This window comes from Triticum aestivum, chromosome 5A (assembly GCF_018294505.1).
Source record: "Triticum aestivum cultivar Chinese Spring chromosome 5A, IWGSC CS RefSeq v2.1, whole genome shotgun sequence".
Classification (NCBI taxonomy): domain Eukaryota; kingdom Viridiplantae; phylum Streptophyta; class Magnoliopsida; order Poales; family Poaceae; genus Triticum; species Triticum aestivum.
Genome location: NC_057806.1, coordinates 366,538,437 through 366,557,146, shown reverse-complemented (window position 1 = coordinate 366,557,146; position 18,710 = coordinate 366,538,437). Strand labels below are relative to the sequence as shown.

Sequence of the window (18,710 nt, the reverse complement as noted above, 5' to 3'; positions counted from 1 at the left end):
CACCATTGAGACTGAATGATTCCTTCGTATGCTTGTTGGATGGTGATGAAGATGAACAAGATTTGTCATGCAATCGAGTCAATTTGTTAGGGCTTGATCCCTAGTATCCACTATGTTATGAGATTGATATTCCTATGAGTGTGCTATGCTTAATGCTTGTCACTAGGGCCTGAGTGTCATGATTTCAGATCTGAACCCACTATGTTTTAATCAATATATTTGAGTTCTGGATTCTACTGCTAGCTATATGCACTAGTTATTGTTCCGAACCGTAGGCCCCAAGGTGACAATAATTGGGGATGACTATAATTTGAGTAGTTCATGTATTCACCGTGTGTTAATGTCTTAATTCGGTTCTCTATAAAAGGAGGCCTTAATTACGACGCAGATTTTTGGGACATGCAGCCACGCGCTGCCGAAATCCCGTTCGTCCACACGCGCATCAGGATTGTTACTTTATATAAGCTCATTTGCAATACCTGGCATCTAAATTACTGGCCCTCCCAAATACAGTGTGCTATACCCCCAACCAATGGACCAGACGGCATCAATACTCGTATGTATACATGTCTGGCTGGTAGCGCCCGGTGTCATAGTTCGGGTGATGGCATAACTGTTGTGGACGTAGGGCAGCCATCATTAAGCAGTCGTGCTTGCTGGTTGCGCACACTGTAGATCTTCTCCACACCGCGCCCTGGGAAGAAGCAAATGAAGAAGACGAGATGGCTTCTGCAGAAGCGGAGTTCAATAGGTTAGCCATTTGAGACTTTGTCCTCACTGCCATTGGTTCTTTTCTCTGCTTACAAGCCTACCTGTAATCATCTTTCTATCTTCCTCGACCCAGCACCATGACGAAATTTAGTGGAACGTGGGATTTGCCTTGTTACCCTGATTCGTTGGTTTTTGGAAGCCCTTCTGTGAGGCTCGGCACGCCGCGAGAGACGGATTTATAGATTTGTTAGATTCAGTTGATATTATGCAAGGGACAGATCTTGTGGATTCAGAAGAGAAAAAACAATATGAGGATAGAGAACAGATACATAGCCCTTGACGATAAGGTTGATGGGCCAGGAGGTAAGTTTTTCTGGCCGCGTCATTTGTTTTTGCACATGTAGTTGGAGCCCATGATCTTTTCGTTGCTTGATGGAGAACACTAATGCCAGATGAGAGAACAACCAGTGCTGAAAGGGTGCCGTCGTGCTCTTGAAGACCCGATGTGTTGATGGCAAATTAATTCATGCTGGGTGTCATGATCAGACTGGAGGATAGCAGCGTCGAATTAATGCGCGCAGGGGGGACTGGGTCTCATTAAACTCTTGTCCACTGGTGATTGTGGTGCACACGTAACGCAGAGCATCAATGACGTCAGTGTGTATTTGCATTTGTTTTGCAGTGTGTCTCGTGGTCACGGTTCAATTAATAACGTATAGCTCAAATACGACTTGCCATGATGGGGCTACATTCACACAACCGTTGGAGATGTATTATTGATAAGCCAACTGTCTGCCCATATGAAAAAGCAACACATACTAACAGATACATGCATGCAAAACATGCAAAAGTAAAAGAAATACGTATGAAATCTGCCGCACTCCCTTCGCAGAGGCCCTAAGCTTCAGAGTTTCTGCATGAAGATGATGGCCATGGCCAGCAGGTTCACAAGGCCTAGGATGAAAATGTTCTTCACCAATGTTTGATTCTGTTCGAGAAGCGGGACGTGGCGATGGACCGATGCATGCGAAATCAGATGGCCCCGAACTGAAGTACTATATGTACTTGTTCTCCCACTTCCAGAAATTGCATCCTTCATGCTCTGACGTAAACGAAGAAATTAGCCCAGAATGAAGAAGACGGATGGAAAGGGTGTTGAGAAACTTACTCCATGGAGTTCACACTTGTAGAAATGACTCCCTGGGTTTTCTTCCTTTCCTGAGACATGCCAGATTATGTAGCTTGCGTTGCGTTTGGGGCAGCGTATGAGAGGGAGCGGGGGCAACTGGTTGGCGGTGTGGTGTGGAGCTACGCTGAGACATGTATGAACATATGCTTGTGAGCTCCGGCGAGGCTTTCAAAAATGGAGAAGAAGAATGGGCAGCAGAAACAATATCGCCGGACGTTTAAGAAGACAAAGGGTCCAGCTAGCCGTTGGGGTTGACCGCTGACGCTTAATTAACCCGTGTCTCCTTTCCGCGTGGTGCAGCCAGCCGTTGGGTGGGTGCACAGGTCTAGCTTCAATGCGTGAGCCTGCCTTGCGGGCCATATGCTGGACGGGATAGAGGTAATACCCGAACTATACGAGCTTGTCTACGGTCGTTGTAAAACGTTATACGCGCTCGCTGTGTTTATGTTGCACGAATCACATAGGAACGAGTGGTGTTGATATGGACCTCGCATGGCTACATGTCCACACGCGATTTATCGGCCTTAATTACAATTAAATTTCCTTATGGACTCCACTGCCACAGGAAGATAGAACAAAAGATGTTATACACGTTCTTATTATAAGCACATATGACTATATATGGAATACATCCCTACATTGAATTGATGAATATGAGCTATTGTTTGTCGCTCTAGGTTGTGACTGTTATATGATGAATATCACCATACAAATATCAATTGATCCAATGCCTATACTTTGCTCATATTGTCTTTGTTAAGTTAGTATTGTTGCTGTTACTGTTATAATTATTACAAAACTGCTACTGCTACTGTCACCGCTACTATCAAATTATCATACTACTCTGCTACTAAACACTTTGCTGTAGAGAAATAACTTTCAAGCTGTGTGGTTGAATTGACAACTCAACTAATAAGATTTATAAATATTCTTTTACTCATCTTGTGTTGAGTCAATAAATTTGAATGAAATTCCACCCTCAAAGATTGTCATAATGCCCTATACTTATTGGTCATCAACAGCTAAACTATTAGTCATGTTCTTGCAATCCTCTATCTCCAGATTGATATACTCTTTTCATTTCTATATACAAGACCAGTATTCAAAAGGAAAGTTACATCTATACAAAGCCGAAGAAGAATTGAGAAATTTTTGCCTCATGCAAGGATACTTATATTAATGTAAATATCGCATCTAGCCACAGAAAAAAAATTAAATGAACGATAATTAATATGGATCGGAGAGAGTACAACAACATGTTTAGCTACCCCTTCCGATCCATATTAAGCATTAAATTGTCGCTTATTTTATATAATTGTACTAAACGAGCGACAATTAATATGGATTGGAGGGAGTAATTCGGAACACAAAAGATTTTTCACACAAAAAATCAAGTTATTTATTAGCTGGCTTTTATTTTTTTATAAAGGATGGGATAGTCTCTTTGTATTTTCTTTTTCGAGGGAAAGATACCTTGTATAAATAGACGGAGGGAGTATTGTGATCGGACCGGAAGTTGCCGCTGTCCCGAGGGAGACGAGTGAGTGAGCGACGACTCCCGTAAGCCGTTGATTATCCACGCGTACAAGATCCGCGACACGTCCGCCAATTTCTCGTTCCCCCCCTCGTTTATTTTCCTCTCTCTCTTCGACCCCCTGTTTTTTTTTTCTCTCGGCGAGAAAGAATCCCCATACTTGGCAGTACTACCTCCTCTTCCCCACTCGGTCGGACCACCACCTCGTCTCCCCCCAAATCTCGCCGGATTCCGCCGCCTCCACGCGCGCCGGAGGTGAGCCGCCCTCGGATCCGCGGCCGCCTGGGCCGCTCGCCGCCCGGAGGCCCCGCGTTCGGCGTCGCAGTGGCGAGGGCTGACTCCCGTTCCTCGCGTGGTTGCAGGTCCTGACAAAAATCGCCCGGAGCTCGCGCGCGTCTCCCCCGGGGTGGTCGCGCCGCGCGGCGCCGAGCCATGAACTACGGGCCCTCGGACAGCAGCGGTGAGTTGGGGCTTGGGCGGGGCTGCTCGGCTCCGCTTCCCCGTGCTAGCTAGGGTTTCGAATTCTAGGGTTCTTGCTTGCTTGAGCTGCTTCCCACTGGACGTGGATTGCTCGGGGAGGGATAGGGGTTTTTGTCTATGGGGGTAGCCAAAGGTCGCGTTTTTGGGTGCCTGGTAGGTTTATGGGTGCAAATTCTTGCGGGTTCGGGGGTTCGAGCTAGGTCTGAGATTGCGTGATGGCAGGCTAGCATTAGGGTTACCTTGGGGCTTGCGTGGAGAAATTTTGGAGCTTTGCACGCGGGCAGGGTTTTATGGCGACTCTGGCTCAAGTCGTTGTGGGTATATATGTGCGTGAACTTTGTACCATTTACGACCGTTCCCTGTAGTTCGAATGTGTTTAGGCCCTGATTGGGAGCCCTAGACATCGAGACACAACCAGTTACGCTTTGCACCACAACTACAGTAATAGTTCATAGAGATTATGACGAACAAAATGAAGTACAAGGAACACACAAGAGACACATATCTCTCCTTGAAGCACATTCCATAGCTTATAGTAGTGTGCTTTACCATAATTTCAGAAAAGTTATACGGAACCACTCCCAAGTTATAGATCACAGGATTACACAAGAAGCACATAGTGATATCAGCAGTGTCAATATAGCATGTCACCGTGGCCGCAGTCGTACTACCTCCTAGTGGTTCATCTAGGAAATAGAGGATTGCCCTAGCATCGCAATAGCAAGCCAGCAACCCCTCCAAGGTATCCACACTTGGGGGTAATAACACCATGTGTCGCTTGGCAATGGCTTTCAATGCGAGGGTGGATGGATGGCTCGGGTGAATGCTGAAAATTCTTTCAGTTTTCTTGAAATACCACGACATCCTCAGAAATATGGGCAAAACAGCACACCGAGAAGACCCCTAGTCGGCCTGCCCATGTGAAACCCCTGTGCATGTGGGGACCCCTCTTTCTCCTGCACGCTGCCTTGTTTGATCTATATATACTCCATGCCCGGTGGATGGATGGCTCGGGTGATTTGAATGCCAAAATTTCCCTCAGTTTTATTGAAATTCCACGAAATCCTTGTAAGTATGGGCGAAATAGCACATGGAGAAGACCCCTGTATATAATTTGCATCTTCGTTCGATCATGCTCTTGCCAAGTGTGCAACATTTTTTAGGTTCATGTATTTTGGACATGGCCGGAGAGCTCCTGTTCGACCAATAGTTGGTAGTGGCCCCTAGTAGGACGTGCCAACTTCCAAGTATACATAAAGATCATATCTGGTGAACACTCACAGAGTGCAGTTATATGCATTTCCCCTTGCGATATTTGTCGAATCCAAGACGAATATGTGCCATCCTTGTTTGGATAGCTTGGCCACTTTTTCCTCAATCACGTGTCTCAGAATCCCCGTACAGAGCAACTCTTTAACCGGATCTGGTAACTCGAGGGCACAGAGATGTGCTTCTTGTTGTACAGAGACGCAGATTCCATCTTGGTTGACTGGCCTAGAACATGCTTATCGAGTAACCAGAAGTCACTTCGAGATTGCACAGTTATGGAATAGTGTTTGGTAACCCCTAAGTAAGCCATTCTAGATTCCACTGCTTGAGTCTGCGACAATCTCAAGTCTAGGTTATAGGATGCACATTGTATATTAGACCAACCGATGACATGAATAAGACAATGTTATATTGATGTGTCATGGTGGTTTAATCCAACCGTATGTTCTTTAACATGTGTCTGGATTACTGGTTTAATATCTCCATATCTATAACCTGTGAATCATGGTCGTCACCCAATACCTAGTCCACATATACCTGTCCTTGCATGTTTATCAACTAGGGATCAGCTTACAATAACCAGCAACATTATTGATATTATTCAAGGAACATGTTATCAAATAAATCATGAATGTAAAGAAATGCAACCATCATTCATCTATATAACTCCTTTGTGGCACATCACCAAGGTTCATTGGACTTAGTGAACAGCATGCTTATCAATTCTATTTATGTTATTTATTTGAACATTACAGGCCATTTTTATTTGTCATATTCATAAGAACAATGTGAAATACTCTCTGCTACTATGTCAGCAATTGTGATTTTTTCCCTGTTGCGAAGCTTGTATATGAACAGCTCTACAACTTGCACTAAGTGCTGGTTCCTAAACTTTTGTGTGGGTTACAGGAACTGATGATGACCTTCCACCACCATATCCGAATAATCCGAATAATAGGAGTATACGAGGCAGCGGGCGTGCCAGTGGTAATGGCAGAGCTATTGTTCCTGTCAGTGGTAATGGAAGGGCCATTGCTCCTGCCAGCTCGTACCCTAGAGCCCAGACCGATATGGAAACACAAATTCAACAGCTTGAGCAAGAAGCGTATTGTGCAGTTCTGCGTGCTTTTAAAGCTCAGTCTGATGCCCTCACATGGGTTGGTACTGCTAGACCTGTCCCTGTTAATTCAGGTGTTTGTGCTGAAAATTTATATGTTATTTCTCAAAGCTGACCTTAGATCAACTTTGCCTTTTTTAGGAGAAGGAGGGTCTGATTACCGAACTTAGGAAGGAGCTAAGGGTATCCGACAAAGAACACAGGGAGGTGCTAAACAGGGTCAATGGTGATGATATTATCCGCAGCATAAGGTCGAATATAGATAAATATTTGTGCTATTCACTGCAATGTTGATATGTTTTCTGTTCCCAGCACTCTAAATTTCTGCCTTGATTCAAATTAAGGGAATGGAGATCAACAGGAGGCCTTCAGGCAAGCTTACCCAATAATCCTCAGCCTATACATCATGACCCGGCGCCTAGCCCTACCACCTCTGGCCGTAAAAGGCAAAAGACATCTCAATCCGTTCCTCCCCTACCTGTACCGTCTCCTCCTGTTATGCATCCACAGCAGATGGCTACACCAACACAACCTTCATCTTCAGCAGCTAAAAAGGGATTTCTGCCAGGCACTAAAGGCAAAAAGACAAAACCAGTAAGCACATATCTGATGGCTTGTTCTGTTATGAAGCAATTTTTTTCTCTTCTTTGATGGAATTTCATGTGCTTCCAAGGGCCAGAAGATACCAGGGGGCTCTGCAGTCAAATCTATGCCACCTTCAGCAGGTCCCAGCGGAAGGGGACCACATATGAACAGAAACTTTCCTGGTCGCCCTGCTGCTCCTGAACCTTCTCAAGGACAGCATCATCTTAATCCTTTAATTGGTCGTAAAGTCATGTCTCGGTGGCCTGAAGATAATAATTTCTATGAAGCCACTATAACTGATTACAATGCGGAAAAGGTGTGCTTTTAGCTCATTAGGATTATAGTTTTGTTAATCCAAGCCCCAGATTTTCTGAGGGATTCCATTGCAGGACGTTTATGCGCTAGTTTATGACATAAATACAGCTAATGAGACCTGGGAGTGGGTTGATTTTAAAGAGGTACACGATCTTTTTTATGTGGACATTCTGATAATTATTCACATTTTCATGCTTGGTGTTTTCCTTTCTTTGATATTGGACTTACAAAAAAGTAGTTAAGGTACAAGCATGATGAGGAATAAGATTGCGTGGTTAGGCAGGGTTAGCTCCGAAAACAAAATTACCGGGGAACATGGGAGGGAACATCATGATCTTTTGACTCTTGATGTGAACTAAGACAATTTTAGCTGTTGTTACATCGCCAACTTAATAGACCCAAAGTGGCCGGGCCCTTCCCTGGACCCTGCGCAAGCGGGAGCTACATGCACCGGGCTGCCTTTTTTTTTAAATCGCCAACTTGGCCATGTGATGCAGACCTACACATCATGCTTGTGTCAAATGGGCCTGTATTAGTGAACTAAGGTAATGCAACTGATCTGTTGGGATAAGTAACTGGACTATTGACCCTACCGTGTAGCAAAGAGGGACAACTTTATTTTACAGAATTATGGTCATTTGATATCGGTTTTCCCATTGCCACTAGTGTCCTGACCAGGAGTACATTCCAGTCAGTGTTTCACTCCATTTTCTTGCCAAATGTCGGGCGAACATTTTGATAACAGTTTGTGATATCAACACTTATCCTTGAGAACCGCGTCAAATTTCTAGAGAACATAACCTGGTACCTTGATTCAGTCATGAAGATCATATGGTACAGATATAAAGATGGTTAGATTCGAATGTGAAACAAATGCCATCCGTTTGGCTAATGTCCTCTGGTAGCATTTGCCCGTTATTATTGTATCGTGCACATGTCCCAATGTGTGTGCACCAAACCGCTTGATGACTACTGTCCTCTGAACTTTTCTGTTTGATGGACTTTGCTGACAATTCCTTGGGCCCTGACTACAGATAAAACCAGAAGACATAATCTGGCAAGGCGAGGACCCAGGATTATATCAAGGAGGTCGTGGTGCTCCAGGTAGCGGGGGTAAGAAGTCAACTAGCCGTGTTATGCCCACACCAGGTACAGGTAGGGGGAGAGGATTCCAAAAGAATGTGTCGAAGAAAGACTTTCCACGTTCGCAAAATGGCGTTGGGAAGAGAAGTTCTGATGACATTGATATACTTCACACTGAAAGCCTGATAAAAGAGGTTAGTTTGAAGAAAGTTTGCTAGCCTCTCTGATGATGAAGATGTACTAACCTTATGCATCTCCCATAGGTGGAGAGGGTCTTCAGTGTTAGTCATCCTGATCCTTTGGAGGTAGACAAGGCAAAGAAAGCGCTGAAGGTATGCTGGAATATATACTGATATCCATTCGATCAGGAGGCCTTTGGTTTTGACTAACCAGCAATGCTTGCAGGAGCAAGAACAGTCGTTGATTGATGCGATAGCAAGGCTTGCTGAGGCATCTGATGGCGAAAGTGGTAAATACTAAATCATTGCTTGTTGACAAAATGGGAGGATCTTTCTGATGTTGCAGAAAACCACCCAGACAATTTCCAATTTAGGATGACTACCCTGATCAGGGGAGCAGTTTGAGATGTCATGGCTGTATACCATTTTGCAGTGTATTCACTATCCACTATAATTATACCCAGTTTCCACTTTAGAGAGGTAGGATCCTTGTAATGCAGTGGACAGTTTATAGAATGTGCCAAATTGTAGATAGTGTTCCTCTCTTACTTGGGAGATATGAGGCTAGCCTATCTGTCTATCCTTTATGCCTAGCGGTTACAAGATTGCAGCGTTCTACACCGCAAACATGATTTTTTATGAGTTGAACATGCCTTGTAGCTGTGTAGTAATTGCAATGCCCTGTCATGTTTTCATGGGAACAGATGAGCAGAACCGTGGCCGAAGGATGGGGCCATATGGTGGGCACCCGCATCAAGCAAACTATGCGGATGCCATGGGTGTTGATGGCGACCACATGGTCGGAGGCGCTGCCACATAAATGGATCGCCGGAACATGTATACACAAATTCGATTAGAAGCCCGTCCTGTTGTAAAATCTTATTGCTAATGTTTATTTAAAACTTAGCCATAGGTTGAAACCATCTGGTTTTGAGAGACGATCAGTTTTTGTTCTCTTCTTTTTCTTTTGGGGTAGGACTGCTTAACGTGTTGTAAAGCTGCTGCTCTGCGGAGCTATTGTGCTTCTTGTTATTGCACAAGTGATAGTGCAATGGTGATTGATTAGACTTGGACATTTTGACCTCTTGTTTTCGAAACGTCGCTACCTCTTCATTACTCTGGAATCATGTCTTATTCATGTCATTATCTACAATGGTTATGTGAGAGTATACACTAGGATATATTGGAACGATCATAGCCTGGTAATGGGTTGAGTTGACCGCTAGCATGGTTGTGCTACGTTGAAGCAACTTTTTTTTCCGGATGACAATCTCTTTTAATTGATATGTCTACTCCCTATGTTCACAAATATAAGATGTTTTTGATATTTCAATATGGACTATGTACGGACTGTGATAAGTGAACAAATCCGTTAAAACATGTATATATAAATCTGATTCATAATTTTTTTTTAGAACATCTTATATTTGTGAACGGAGAAAGTAGTTATTTGGATGAAAATGTGAAGCAAACAAGAAGTCTGTCTGAGGAGCGAGTGTGCGGACCAAACCAATTTAGCTGTCGATCTGAATACAGTCTGTAGTACAAATGCTCATGAAATATGTGAAAAGTAAAAAATAAAATATGTGAGGTTCCTTCTGGCCTGTAAGAAAAAGTTCTACTGTTTGATATTCTTTATAACCTAGTAAAGATAGAAGAAATTCTGTCAGGAGTTCGTTTCTTTAGGGAATAATAAAATTTTGTCATTTATGTATTTTAGCAGAATGGACCGGGAATATGCTTCAGCCGCCGACTTGCAGTCGCTGGCTCGTGAGGTTTTTTTAGAGCGACAGCTGTGATGTGTCCACTGCCACTGCCACGAGTTCCTGGACCCAATGGGACCGGTTGCATTGCATGCCGATCAGATCGTTGGACCATCGTGGCATATGTACATTAAAACGGCCTGTACCCAATTATAACGAATCAATTTGGGAACGCTACCGATTTATTCTCCTTAGTATCTTAGATTTTGGAGAAAATAGCTCAAGGACTACTCTACAAAGTAGAAGTAGGCAGCTCAGGTGAAGGAGTAAGCGAGTTGCTAGTACATGCCCACCGGAATCGAATCGACCAAAGGATCACATCGCATTGCACGTTAAAAAGCAATCCCATCCAGTGGCGGAGGGCTCCGGTGGGCAGGGTATGGCATCCGCCATACCTTGATTCTGGGGCAATTTTTTTTTATACCTATGCATCTATCGATCGGCAGACTCTGGATCGGCATCGGCTGTTTCGATCGACTGCAGCCAGTAGCGCTGGCCTGATGGGCCGACGCATCCAGCTGTTGGGCCACGCAGGCAGGCACAACAGGTTCGATTCGATTGAGAGTGTCTAAAAAAAGGTTTGATTCGATCGAGCGGCCACACACACAACGCACACGCACGCACGCGACCAACTCTACCCAGACGCGACGCAACCCTAAGCAGCTAGCGCGATGGCGGCTGCTGGCCATGTCGCGAGGACCAGGCGGGCGACTGATGACGGGGGCAGCTGACGGCGGCGGCAGGCTGGGGGCTTAGAGGGCTGCCGCAGCAAGCTCCAGCGAAGGAAGCAAGCGGCGGCTTCAATGGCGGTAGAAGCAAGTTCCAGCAGACGATGGCAGTTGGGAATTTTCCTGGTCATTCCCCGGTGTACGAACCAGAGGACTAATTGCAGCCACTTTGTTGGGTATTAGCAAATTTTCTTCTGTCAATTCTGCAGGATCTAAAGTAACTACAGTAATTCTGAACATAATGGATAAAAATTTATGTAGCGACCTTGTACAATATGGTGGAAAGTTTGTCTATATTTTTTCATTCATGCTAGTGTACTGTGGACGCACAAGTTTTTGTTTTTAGATGATTATGCATAAAAGCTAATAAGATGCCCAACCAGCGCAGTTCTAGACGCCATTGAAATCTTCATTATTGGTTTGTTTTAGATTATTTTCCTATTGAAATATGCCTACACTTTTATTGTATTGGGGTTTCCGTTTGTAATGTGTATTGACTCTTTTGATTTGCATCAATTTTTTTTTTCCTTAAAACTTCACCACACCTTAAAAAAAATTCGTCCTCCGCCTCTGTTCCCATCTCATCATCTCCAATAATAACAGCTCTTCCCACAAGAATAATTCCAAATGCACGCAGCACTCCAAACAATACAATACAATACGTACAGTCGATCGAACAAACGAAAATACTGGAGGAGGTGGTTTCCGAAGGAGTCGTCAGGCGGAGACGGCCTCAGCCTCGTCGTCGGCGGCCGCCTCCTTCTCATCCTTGACGACGGCGGCGGCGCGGCCGTCCTTGGCGACGGCGGCGTTGCGGCGGTAGGCGTCCTGCTTGGCGGCCTCCACCTCGAGGAGCCGCTCCTCCTTCCTGGCCTCCGCCTCCGCCTGCGCCGCCGGGTCGTCGTGCGCCTTGGCCTTCTCCACCGTCTCCTGCACCACGGCCATGCCCTTCTCCTTGCCCGCCCACGCCGACGCGCCCAGGTTCGCCCCCGCCTCCTTGGCCGCGCCCGCCGCGCTCACCCCGCCCTGCATCTCTCTCGACCGACCTTCGCCTAGCTCGGCGCTACAGGTTTCTTTCTCGTGATCTAGCTGTCTTGCTGGTTCGTCGTTACTACCATGTCCGCCCGGCCGGTTCGAATTTATAGGCCTGGTTTATTCTATGGTAGCCGTATGTGGGGCCGCCGTATGTGTGTTATCTGAATGATGATTTGAAGCTGGGGGCTCAGCTCAGGCGTACATGAATGTGGACCGACGGTGGACACGTGCCCTACCAGGTCGGCACGCACAGTGGCGCACTGCGGCGGCTGCCTCGTCTGGGAGGGATGCTGCTGTCCATGCATCCTATTCCTATGGCGTCTGGAATTAACACGAACCGATTCGCGAAAATAACAGGGACCGGTCTCTGCTCTCCGCTCTCGCTACCGCCATTATGCTTTCCTTTTTCTTTTCAATTACCGGTGTCTGTCGACATAGCATTGCTATATTCGGCATAAAGGAAATGTCGGGGAGGGAACATCACGTTTTCAGCCCCTCTCCCACACAAGCTACTCATATAGGGTTTTCCCGCCTCCTGCCGGTGTCGTCGCTGATCTGACTTATCTTCTGTGGCCTCAGGGCAATGGAGATGTGGTGGATCCCGACACTTGCTGGTGGGAGGGCTCTTGCTTTATTTTTAGATGTTTTTTTGAGTTTGTTTACTGTTTATATCCTGTTTAGAAAGATGAGACGGCGGCGGCTTCCTGAAGTTGGATCCGGTCTTCGTTCATCTGTGCTTGTGTGTCTCCATGTTGAATCCTTCTAATCGACACTTCTCTTCATCAACGACGTTTGTTGTTCCGGTGTGCTGGTCCTATTGGGCCTTGGCACGACGACTCGAGTGTCTACTATACCAAAACCTATTTGGACGGTAACATTGAAGGAGAAGAACAAGCTATGATACCTAATGTAGCGTTGTTGACAACAGCGTAGCCGCTACAGCTCCAGTTCCAAGTTCCAAGGACCTAGTCGACAAGGCCAAGAAGCTTCCCCAATGGCTTGCAATCCCAAACTGCCCGTTGATCGTTGTACTCTACTTATAGCCATTGTCTTTCTTCTTTAGCTAGGATTTGGACGACTGTGACCGTGGCTTGTTCGTTGTAATGGATAGAAGTGAGTGTGGTTAGGTGGAACTTCTAACTAAACTCGAATTCTAGATCAAGCTTCCATGAAATTCCTAGTCCTTGTGAGTTGAATCTAGTGAGTAGCTCACAATTGGTATTTAGAGCCTTCGTCCTGGAGATCCCGCTTCACAGCCACACGCACTTTATTCAGTCATGGAGGAACTCAGCCCTGAGAGCCGCGTTGTCTACGAGCTCCTCCGCTACAAGATCGTCAGCGACATGGACCAGAAACTCAAGGAGCAGGCAAATCGCTTCTCCATTCCATGAGCAAACTTCTGGAGGCGAATAACGGCATGCTTGATAGCCTCATGTCGGTGCGGGTGTATGGGATCCGTGAAGAGCTCACGCCCGATCTCGAGCAAATCAAGGTGAGCCTATACAAGCAAGAGACCGTGGATCCAGGCCTCAAGGGGGCGGGAGTTCATCATCGTGCAATGCTGGTCATGGTCGTGCCGTCACCGACATCCTTGGCTTCGACAATGAACACCGGGGGAAGGCCCATAATGTTATGTTCCTCCCCCGGTCAGAGGTGTGTGTGAATCTAATTCTTCTCTGAGAAAATCCCCCCCCCCCCCACCCCCCTTCAAGATTTCCATGTTGTGGATGCTACTAAACATTCCCCGTTTTCTCTACCAATGGAGCTTCCGAAATTTGACGACACCAATTCAATGTTGTGGCAGAATTGATGCGAAGATCAGTTCCGTCTCTGGGGTAGTCCTATGCATAGGTGGATTTCCATGGCCACGGCTCAATTTGAAGGTGCTGCTGCTAGGTGGCTTGAATCAGTGCAAAGACGAATGCCCAATTTCAGTTGGACTGAATGGCCGTATCAAACTCTTCACAGAAAATTGTTTCGAATCGCTTCAATCAGTCCTGGGGAGGATTATAGCGGGATTGCTCCAACCAGTTCTGTGGAGGATTATGTTGAGCGGGATTGCTCCAACCAGTTCTGTGGAGGATATGTTGAGCGCTTTGCTGAGCTCTATGATCAACTCACTGCCTATGAGGATGCTCCTAATTCTCTGCACAAGCCCAAGGTTGCATGAGGAATTGGGAGAGGGTTAATTGCTTTGTATAGAGATTGTTTTTAGTTTAGTATAAAACAGTAGGAGCCTCTACCACTTGCTGAAAGTTCCTTAATTTTTTTTAGCCCTCTTTGGATGCAAAGTTTTCTTTGGAGTTCCGTAGAGATATCATGACTAGAGAAACTATAGTTGTAAATGCTTCAAGATGTTTGAATCAAGTAAATGTCGCAGTTCTACGAACTTTTGTATTCCAAATACCATGGATAATTTATTTATTTCCAATATTAAAGAAAAGTAACCCCGAAAAAAGAAAAGTATCCTGGATCTCTTTCTCTATAACTGACCTTTTCCCGTGTCTATTTGCTCGCGTCATATGCGTCATTAGGCAGTAGACTCATCTTCCATGCCAATATAGTATTTCTAGTATTCTTTCATGTATACTATAGGCACCAAGTATGTACTCTGTACATGTGATGTGACACAACTCTCGACCTGGGATCATTACATAGTGACCATGTTTTCCTTCTTACAAATGTGCACCTCCCAGAACTGAAGATTATGGTAGAAAATTGCGCAGATCTACCGTGCCATAGAAGGGGCGAGCAGATGGAATTAACTTAGATCGCTACAGCACCCTCAGGATTTACACGGTTTAGACGAACAGTGCCAAGAATGTACTCAGGCAGCTCTTTCTCTTCCTTTGCCTGCAAACACAAACATATTAGCATGGCTCGCCTTGTTGATGCACAGAGTGAAGTCTAGGCCACTTCCTTTGTCCCCCAAAAGGATAGGATCGAAGACAAGCATGACATAAACCAGCAGGGGACCAGATCAAAATGGAGAATAGTCTTACAAACATTCTGAATTGCAGTTTCTGCAGGATTAAGTAACCACTAACGATGGGTTTGATAGAAAGAGTCGAAGAGTTGCGTAAAAGCTGTCAAGCCGTCTTGCAAAACCAGCTGGCTTCAAGGTTAGGTGTTCATCAGTTTTGCACAGGTTGCGAAGAGCGTTTGCCCAGTTTTGCAAAAAACAATGTTTGAAAAGCAATGACTTCTGTTGCCAAATTATCACTGAGATGAACAGAATACCAAATGTGAAAATGAGAAAGATAAAATATCTCATCCAGGTTAGGTTCCTTGTGGTGGAAGTGGAACCAGCTCACCCAGGTTCAAGTACTAGACTTGGCATGGGTCCTCGCATTTTCTGAATTTATTTCAGGCATTCCGGTGATGTGCGTTTAGTGGGAGACGAGCGTTCCCATCGACTACGAGGTGCCTACGGCGACTTCGTCAATCTCAAGATTTGCCGGCTCAGTCTCTCGGAGGTGCTCATAGGGGTGAGTGTACGTGCGTGTATGTGAGCGTCTTCGTTTGTAATGTGTTTCTAAAAAAAAAACTCCCAAGCTTGCACCGTTTTGGATTCTGTTGGTACATTGAAGTGCTAAATAAATAAGATAGCTCGAAGTGCCATAGATATTTGTGGATTATTCATTTGCTGGAATCTACCATCAACTATGTGAGCAAATTGCGGAAAACAAAAATGCAAAAAAAAGGCGTTTCAAAGTCTGATTTGTATGATCATACCTCAACTAGAATAGCAAGATCCACGACGATGCTTGTCACATATCCCAGGACTAGGCCAATAATGCTCCGTGCAACAGAAGAGGAACCAATGTCAACATCTATCTGCAAAGTTATTTCATTTATACCAAGATTTGTTCAGATTCAACATAGCAAAAGCATAACCCTGGAAAGTAGGCAAAAAACAGATATGCGACAGAAAAATCAATACCATTGTTTCATCTAAATTTGTTATATATGTGCATTTTTTTGGTGGGGAATATACGTGCATTCTTTTGTAAGTTGGCTTCGAATTTGATCTTTACCATCGGGCTTATTGGGGTGCACGGTAGAGATACATATACCGAGGGTGTTCAACAAACGCAAAGTTTTGCAGTACTCAAGTACCTCGAGAAAGTTATCCTGCCGAAGATAATTGCATGTCACTGCTTTCCCCAGGAGGCAAGCTCTCGTCCCAACTGCACGCTTTACCATCCAATAACCCTGAGATCATTTTGTACGTGAGTTCACGTGCAAACACATGCGATTACTCAAGAAAAATACATGCAAGGTGAGAAGACAGTGACATGCAAAAATAGTGATATGCAATTAGTCAAGAAAAATAGTAACATGCAAGGTGATAAGATACAACACTAAAGTGTATACCTCAACAATACTTGGTATAAGCTTAAATCTGGCATCTCGAAATGCATCAGTTCCATCAATGAATCTACCCAAGAGAGAATCTTTGTTCACTGGCTTCTCTGCTGCGTAGTACATAACCAAGTTATAGTTTGGTTTTGCTGGAACCTACATGTTTATTCAAATGGAGTTAATCACTTGTGCAGGATGTCATCCATACAACAAAGATGACAACATATATGAGACGATTTAGATATTGAATGAGAGAAATTGTGTGCTTCTTCAGCATTTTACCCTTTTGAACAGGGAGGCCCCAACTGTAAATCTATTTAACCATATACAAGAAGAATGTACAGAAGAGGGGGGGCGACAGGGGAGGGCTATACAAGGGGAATATTAGAGAAAACCACACTAAGAGAGAGGGAGGGAAACAAGAAGATCAAGCCAAGATCTAAGAGAAGAAGCTAAATCTTCCTTCATTCTTAAAGAAAGAAGAGGTCCCTTCTAAAACTAAACAGCCATGAAGCCCTGCTAGGAGCAATCCCATCAACAATCTTCATGACCTCAAAGGAGAAAGGCTTGTTAACTTTAAGCTTCACCTTAGATATCACCTCTTCCATAGACAACAGATGGGGATCGAAGTTAATTCCAAGGATATTCCAGCAGGAAGCACTGAAGCAACAGAGCCAGAAGAGGTGATTGCGAGTTGCCAGAGTATCCATGCTGCAGAGAGGACAATTAGTGCCACTAGGAAGACTGAATTGGCATCTCAGGAGCATATCTCTGGTGTTCAGGCTATCATTCAGGAGTGGCCAGGGGGGGTTACGATATGTTGAAGTTTACGGGGTACGAGGAATACAAGACCGAAATATGATCTGTACAGAGCACAGGTTGCGCATGTGGGGGAGGAAAAAAAATCCTAGGGCTCTGATATTTATATAAACGTGTATGTGCGGTATAGTATGCAGAAAACTCCTCATATAATGGGGATATTACATGGCTAATATATATGAGTATTAACATTCGACACCCTCTGGGAGCTTGTGACTGCGAAGATGGGAAGAGTGCTCATGGCAGCTTTAGTGACGGTGATCCGACCACCCAACAAGAAAAATATGAGCAGGTGGTTACCTGGAGTTCAATGAGATCAACGAGAGGTACGAAATCACTGGTCTTGGGTTTTAACAGACCAAAGGGAGGCTGTGGTAGTTTTGCAAACAAAAAGACCTGCTAAGTTGGAGGTTTTGTCATCCGCAACATTGATCGGTAGGAGGCAGGATTTATGATGATTGAGGGTGTGCACACTGGTCTGTTTGCACATTGGTCATTTGAAAAATGTAAAGTATTTGGTTCATACAACAGCTAGATAAATGTAACAGCCCCTTGCCAGTAGTGTTTGATAACTTATTGGGGTAGATCGAACCCAGGTGGGACACGACACAGACCCGCTTTCCCGGTTACTATGCAGTAACTGATATAGTTTCAGCATGTACAGCGAATGTTGTACACAGGCGGAGGTTCCTAAATTGATGGATATAACTTTAACTTGGTTATATCTGTATCTGTATGTATGCTCCAGAAAAAATTCTTTAGCTGACCATAACTGGTTACAGATTGCAGTAAGATCACGTGTGAACTTTTACAATAAAATCTAAAGTTGCATCAAAGAATCCACATATTTGTTTAGTTCTCAAACTATTGGCTATAATACTGTACAATTTCCCTTCAAGCTACCTAAAATACAAAAAATATTCTACCCTTCAAACTACCTAAAATAGAAAACAGATTCTTAAAAGGGTGCTAGGCCAGCGGCAGGGTGGCGCATAGCACCTAGGCAGCCACCATTTAAGACAACGAATAAAAATTGACAACAGTACTTACCTGTAAATTTACAACCAGTATGAAGGGAATCTTCTTTGCAGCTTCAGACTGTAATTTAAATATCGGAAAAAAATTAAGCATACATTAATAGGTATGTTGTGTCATGTCAGAGTAAGGCACTACAAACAACTTCCTCTTGAGTCTGCATTAATGCAACAAGGAAGCTCCCACTATAATGTATGCTAGAAAGCTGTTTGTACGAAGTTCTCTGTACTAAAAGTGGTGTTGGTTTGCAAGTGGGATTAATGCTCATTCAACAATTTTACCTGAACAAGGCTTTTTGGGTGCAAGGCAACCGAGTCAAAGCGCTCGTTAACCTTGAACCAATCAACTGCAATAAGCTTTAGAAGAGGATCACCTCCAGCAATCTGTTTAAATCAAGTTAACATCAAGAGACAGGCCAAACAAGTTAACATCAAGAGACCCCCGCAAAAAAAAAAAAAGTTAACATCAAGAGACAGGCCAAACAAGGAGAAACAAAAACAGTG

The 18,710-nt window shown here is 44.5% G+C and overlaps 4 protein-coding genes across 9 annotated transcripts in view; 2 read left to right on the top strand and 2 right to left on the bottom strand.

Annotated features, from left to right (window-relative positions):
• The first annotated feature begins 3,535 nt into the window (after positions 1 to 3,535).
• Positions 3,536 to 9,581, top strand: LOC123103404 (protein EMSY-LIKE 3). Of its 3 annotated transcripts, none has more exons than XM_044524982.1 (11): positions 3,536 to 3,689; positions 3,797 to 3,894; positions 6,093 to 6,340; positions 6,442 to 6,551; positions 6,645 to 6,894; positions 6,980 to 7,201; positions 7,275 to 7,343; positions 8,235 to 8,477; positions 8,547 to 8,615; positions 8,689 to 8,752; positions 9,167 to 9,581. In XM_044524982.1, exons 2-11 carry the CDS (start codon positions 3,867 to 3,869, stop codon positions 9,280 to 9,282), a joined length of 1,419 nt encoding a protein of 472 aa, XP_044380917.1. In that variant the 5' UTR covers positions 3,536 to 3,689; positions 3,797 to 3,866; the 3' UTR covers positions 9,283 to 9,581. The 3 variants fall into 3 exon arrangements, with proteins under 3 accessions (XP_044380917.1, XP_044380918.1, XP_044380916.1); XM_044524981.1 differs by having other exon boundaries at positions 3,537 to 3,689; positions 6,974 to 7,201; XM_044524983.1 differs by lacking the exon at positions 7,275 to 7,343 and having other exon boundaries at positions 6,974 to 7,201.
• Positions 9,582 to 11,524: 1,943 nt separating this feature from the next.
• On the bottom strand, positions 11,525 to 12,121 carry LOC123103408 (neurofilament light polypeptide). Its single transcript, XM_044524986.1, has one exon. It carries the CDS (start codon positions 11,983 to 11,985, stop codon positions 11,671 to 11,673), a length of 315 nt encoding a protein of 104 aa, XP_044380921.1. The 5' UTR covers positions 11,986 to 12,121; the 3' UTR covers positions 11,525 to 11,670.
• Positions 12,122 to 12,134: 13 nt separating this feature from the next.
• On the top strand, positions 12,135 to 14,371 carry LOC123103405 (uncharacterized). Its single transcript, XM_044524984.1, has 2 exons — positions 12,135 to 13,641; positions 13,793 to 14,371. Exons 1-2 carry the CDS (start codon positions 13,376 to 13,378, stop codon positions 14,175 to 14,177), a joined length of 651 nt encoding a protein of 216 aa, XP_044380919.1. The 5' UTR covers positions 12,135 to 13,375; the 3' UTR covers positions 14,178 to 14,371.
• Positions 14,361 to 18,710, bottom strand: part of LOC123103402 (protein ENHANCED DISEASE RESISTANCE 2-like) — a 33,225-nt gene continuing 28,875 nt past the window's right edge. For all 4 annotated transcript variants that reach the window (XM_044524978.1, XM_044524979.1, XM_044524977.1 and 1 more), the window contains 6 exons: positions 18,489 to 18,590; positions 18,223 to 18,270; positions 16,366 to 16,509; positions 16,108 to 16,203; positions 15,724 to 15,825; positions 14,361 to 14,841 (listed from right to left, as the gene is read on the bottom strand). In XM_044524978.1, coding sequence (XP_044380913.1) covers positions 14,755 to 14,841; positions 15,724 to 15,825; positions 16,108 to 16,203; positions 16,366 to 16,509; positions 18,223 to 18,270; positions 18,489 to 18,590 — 579 coding nt within the window. In that variant the 3' untranslated portion in view covers positions 14,361 to 14,754. The remainder of the gene's footprint in view (positions 14,842 to 15,723; positions 15,826 to 16,107; positions 16,204 to 16,365; positions 16,510 to 18,222; positions 18,271 to 18,488; positions 18,591 to 18,710) is intronic.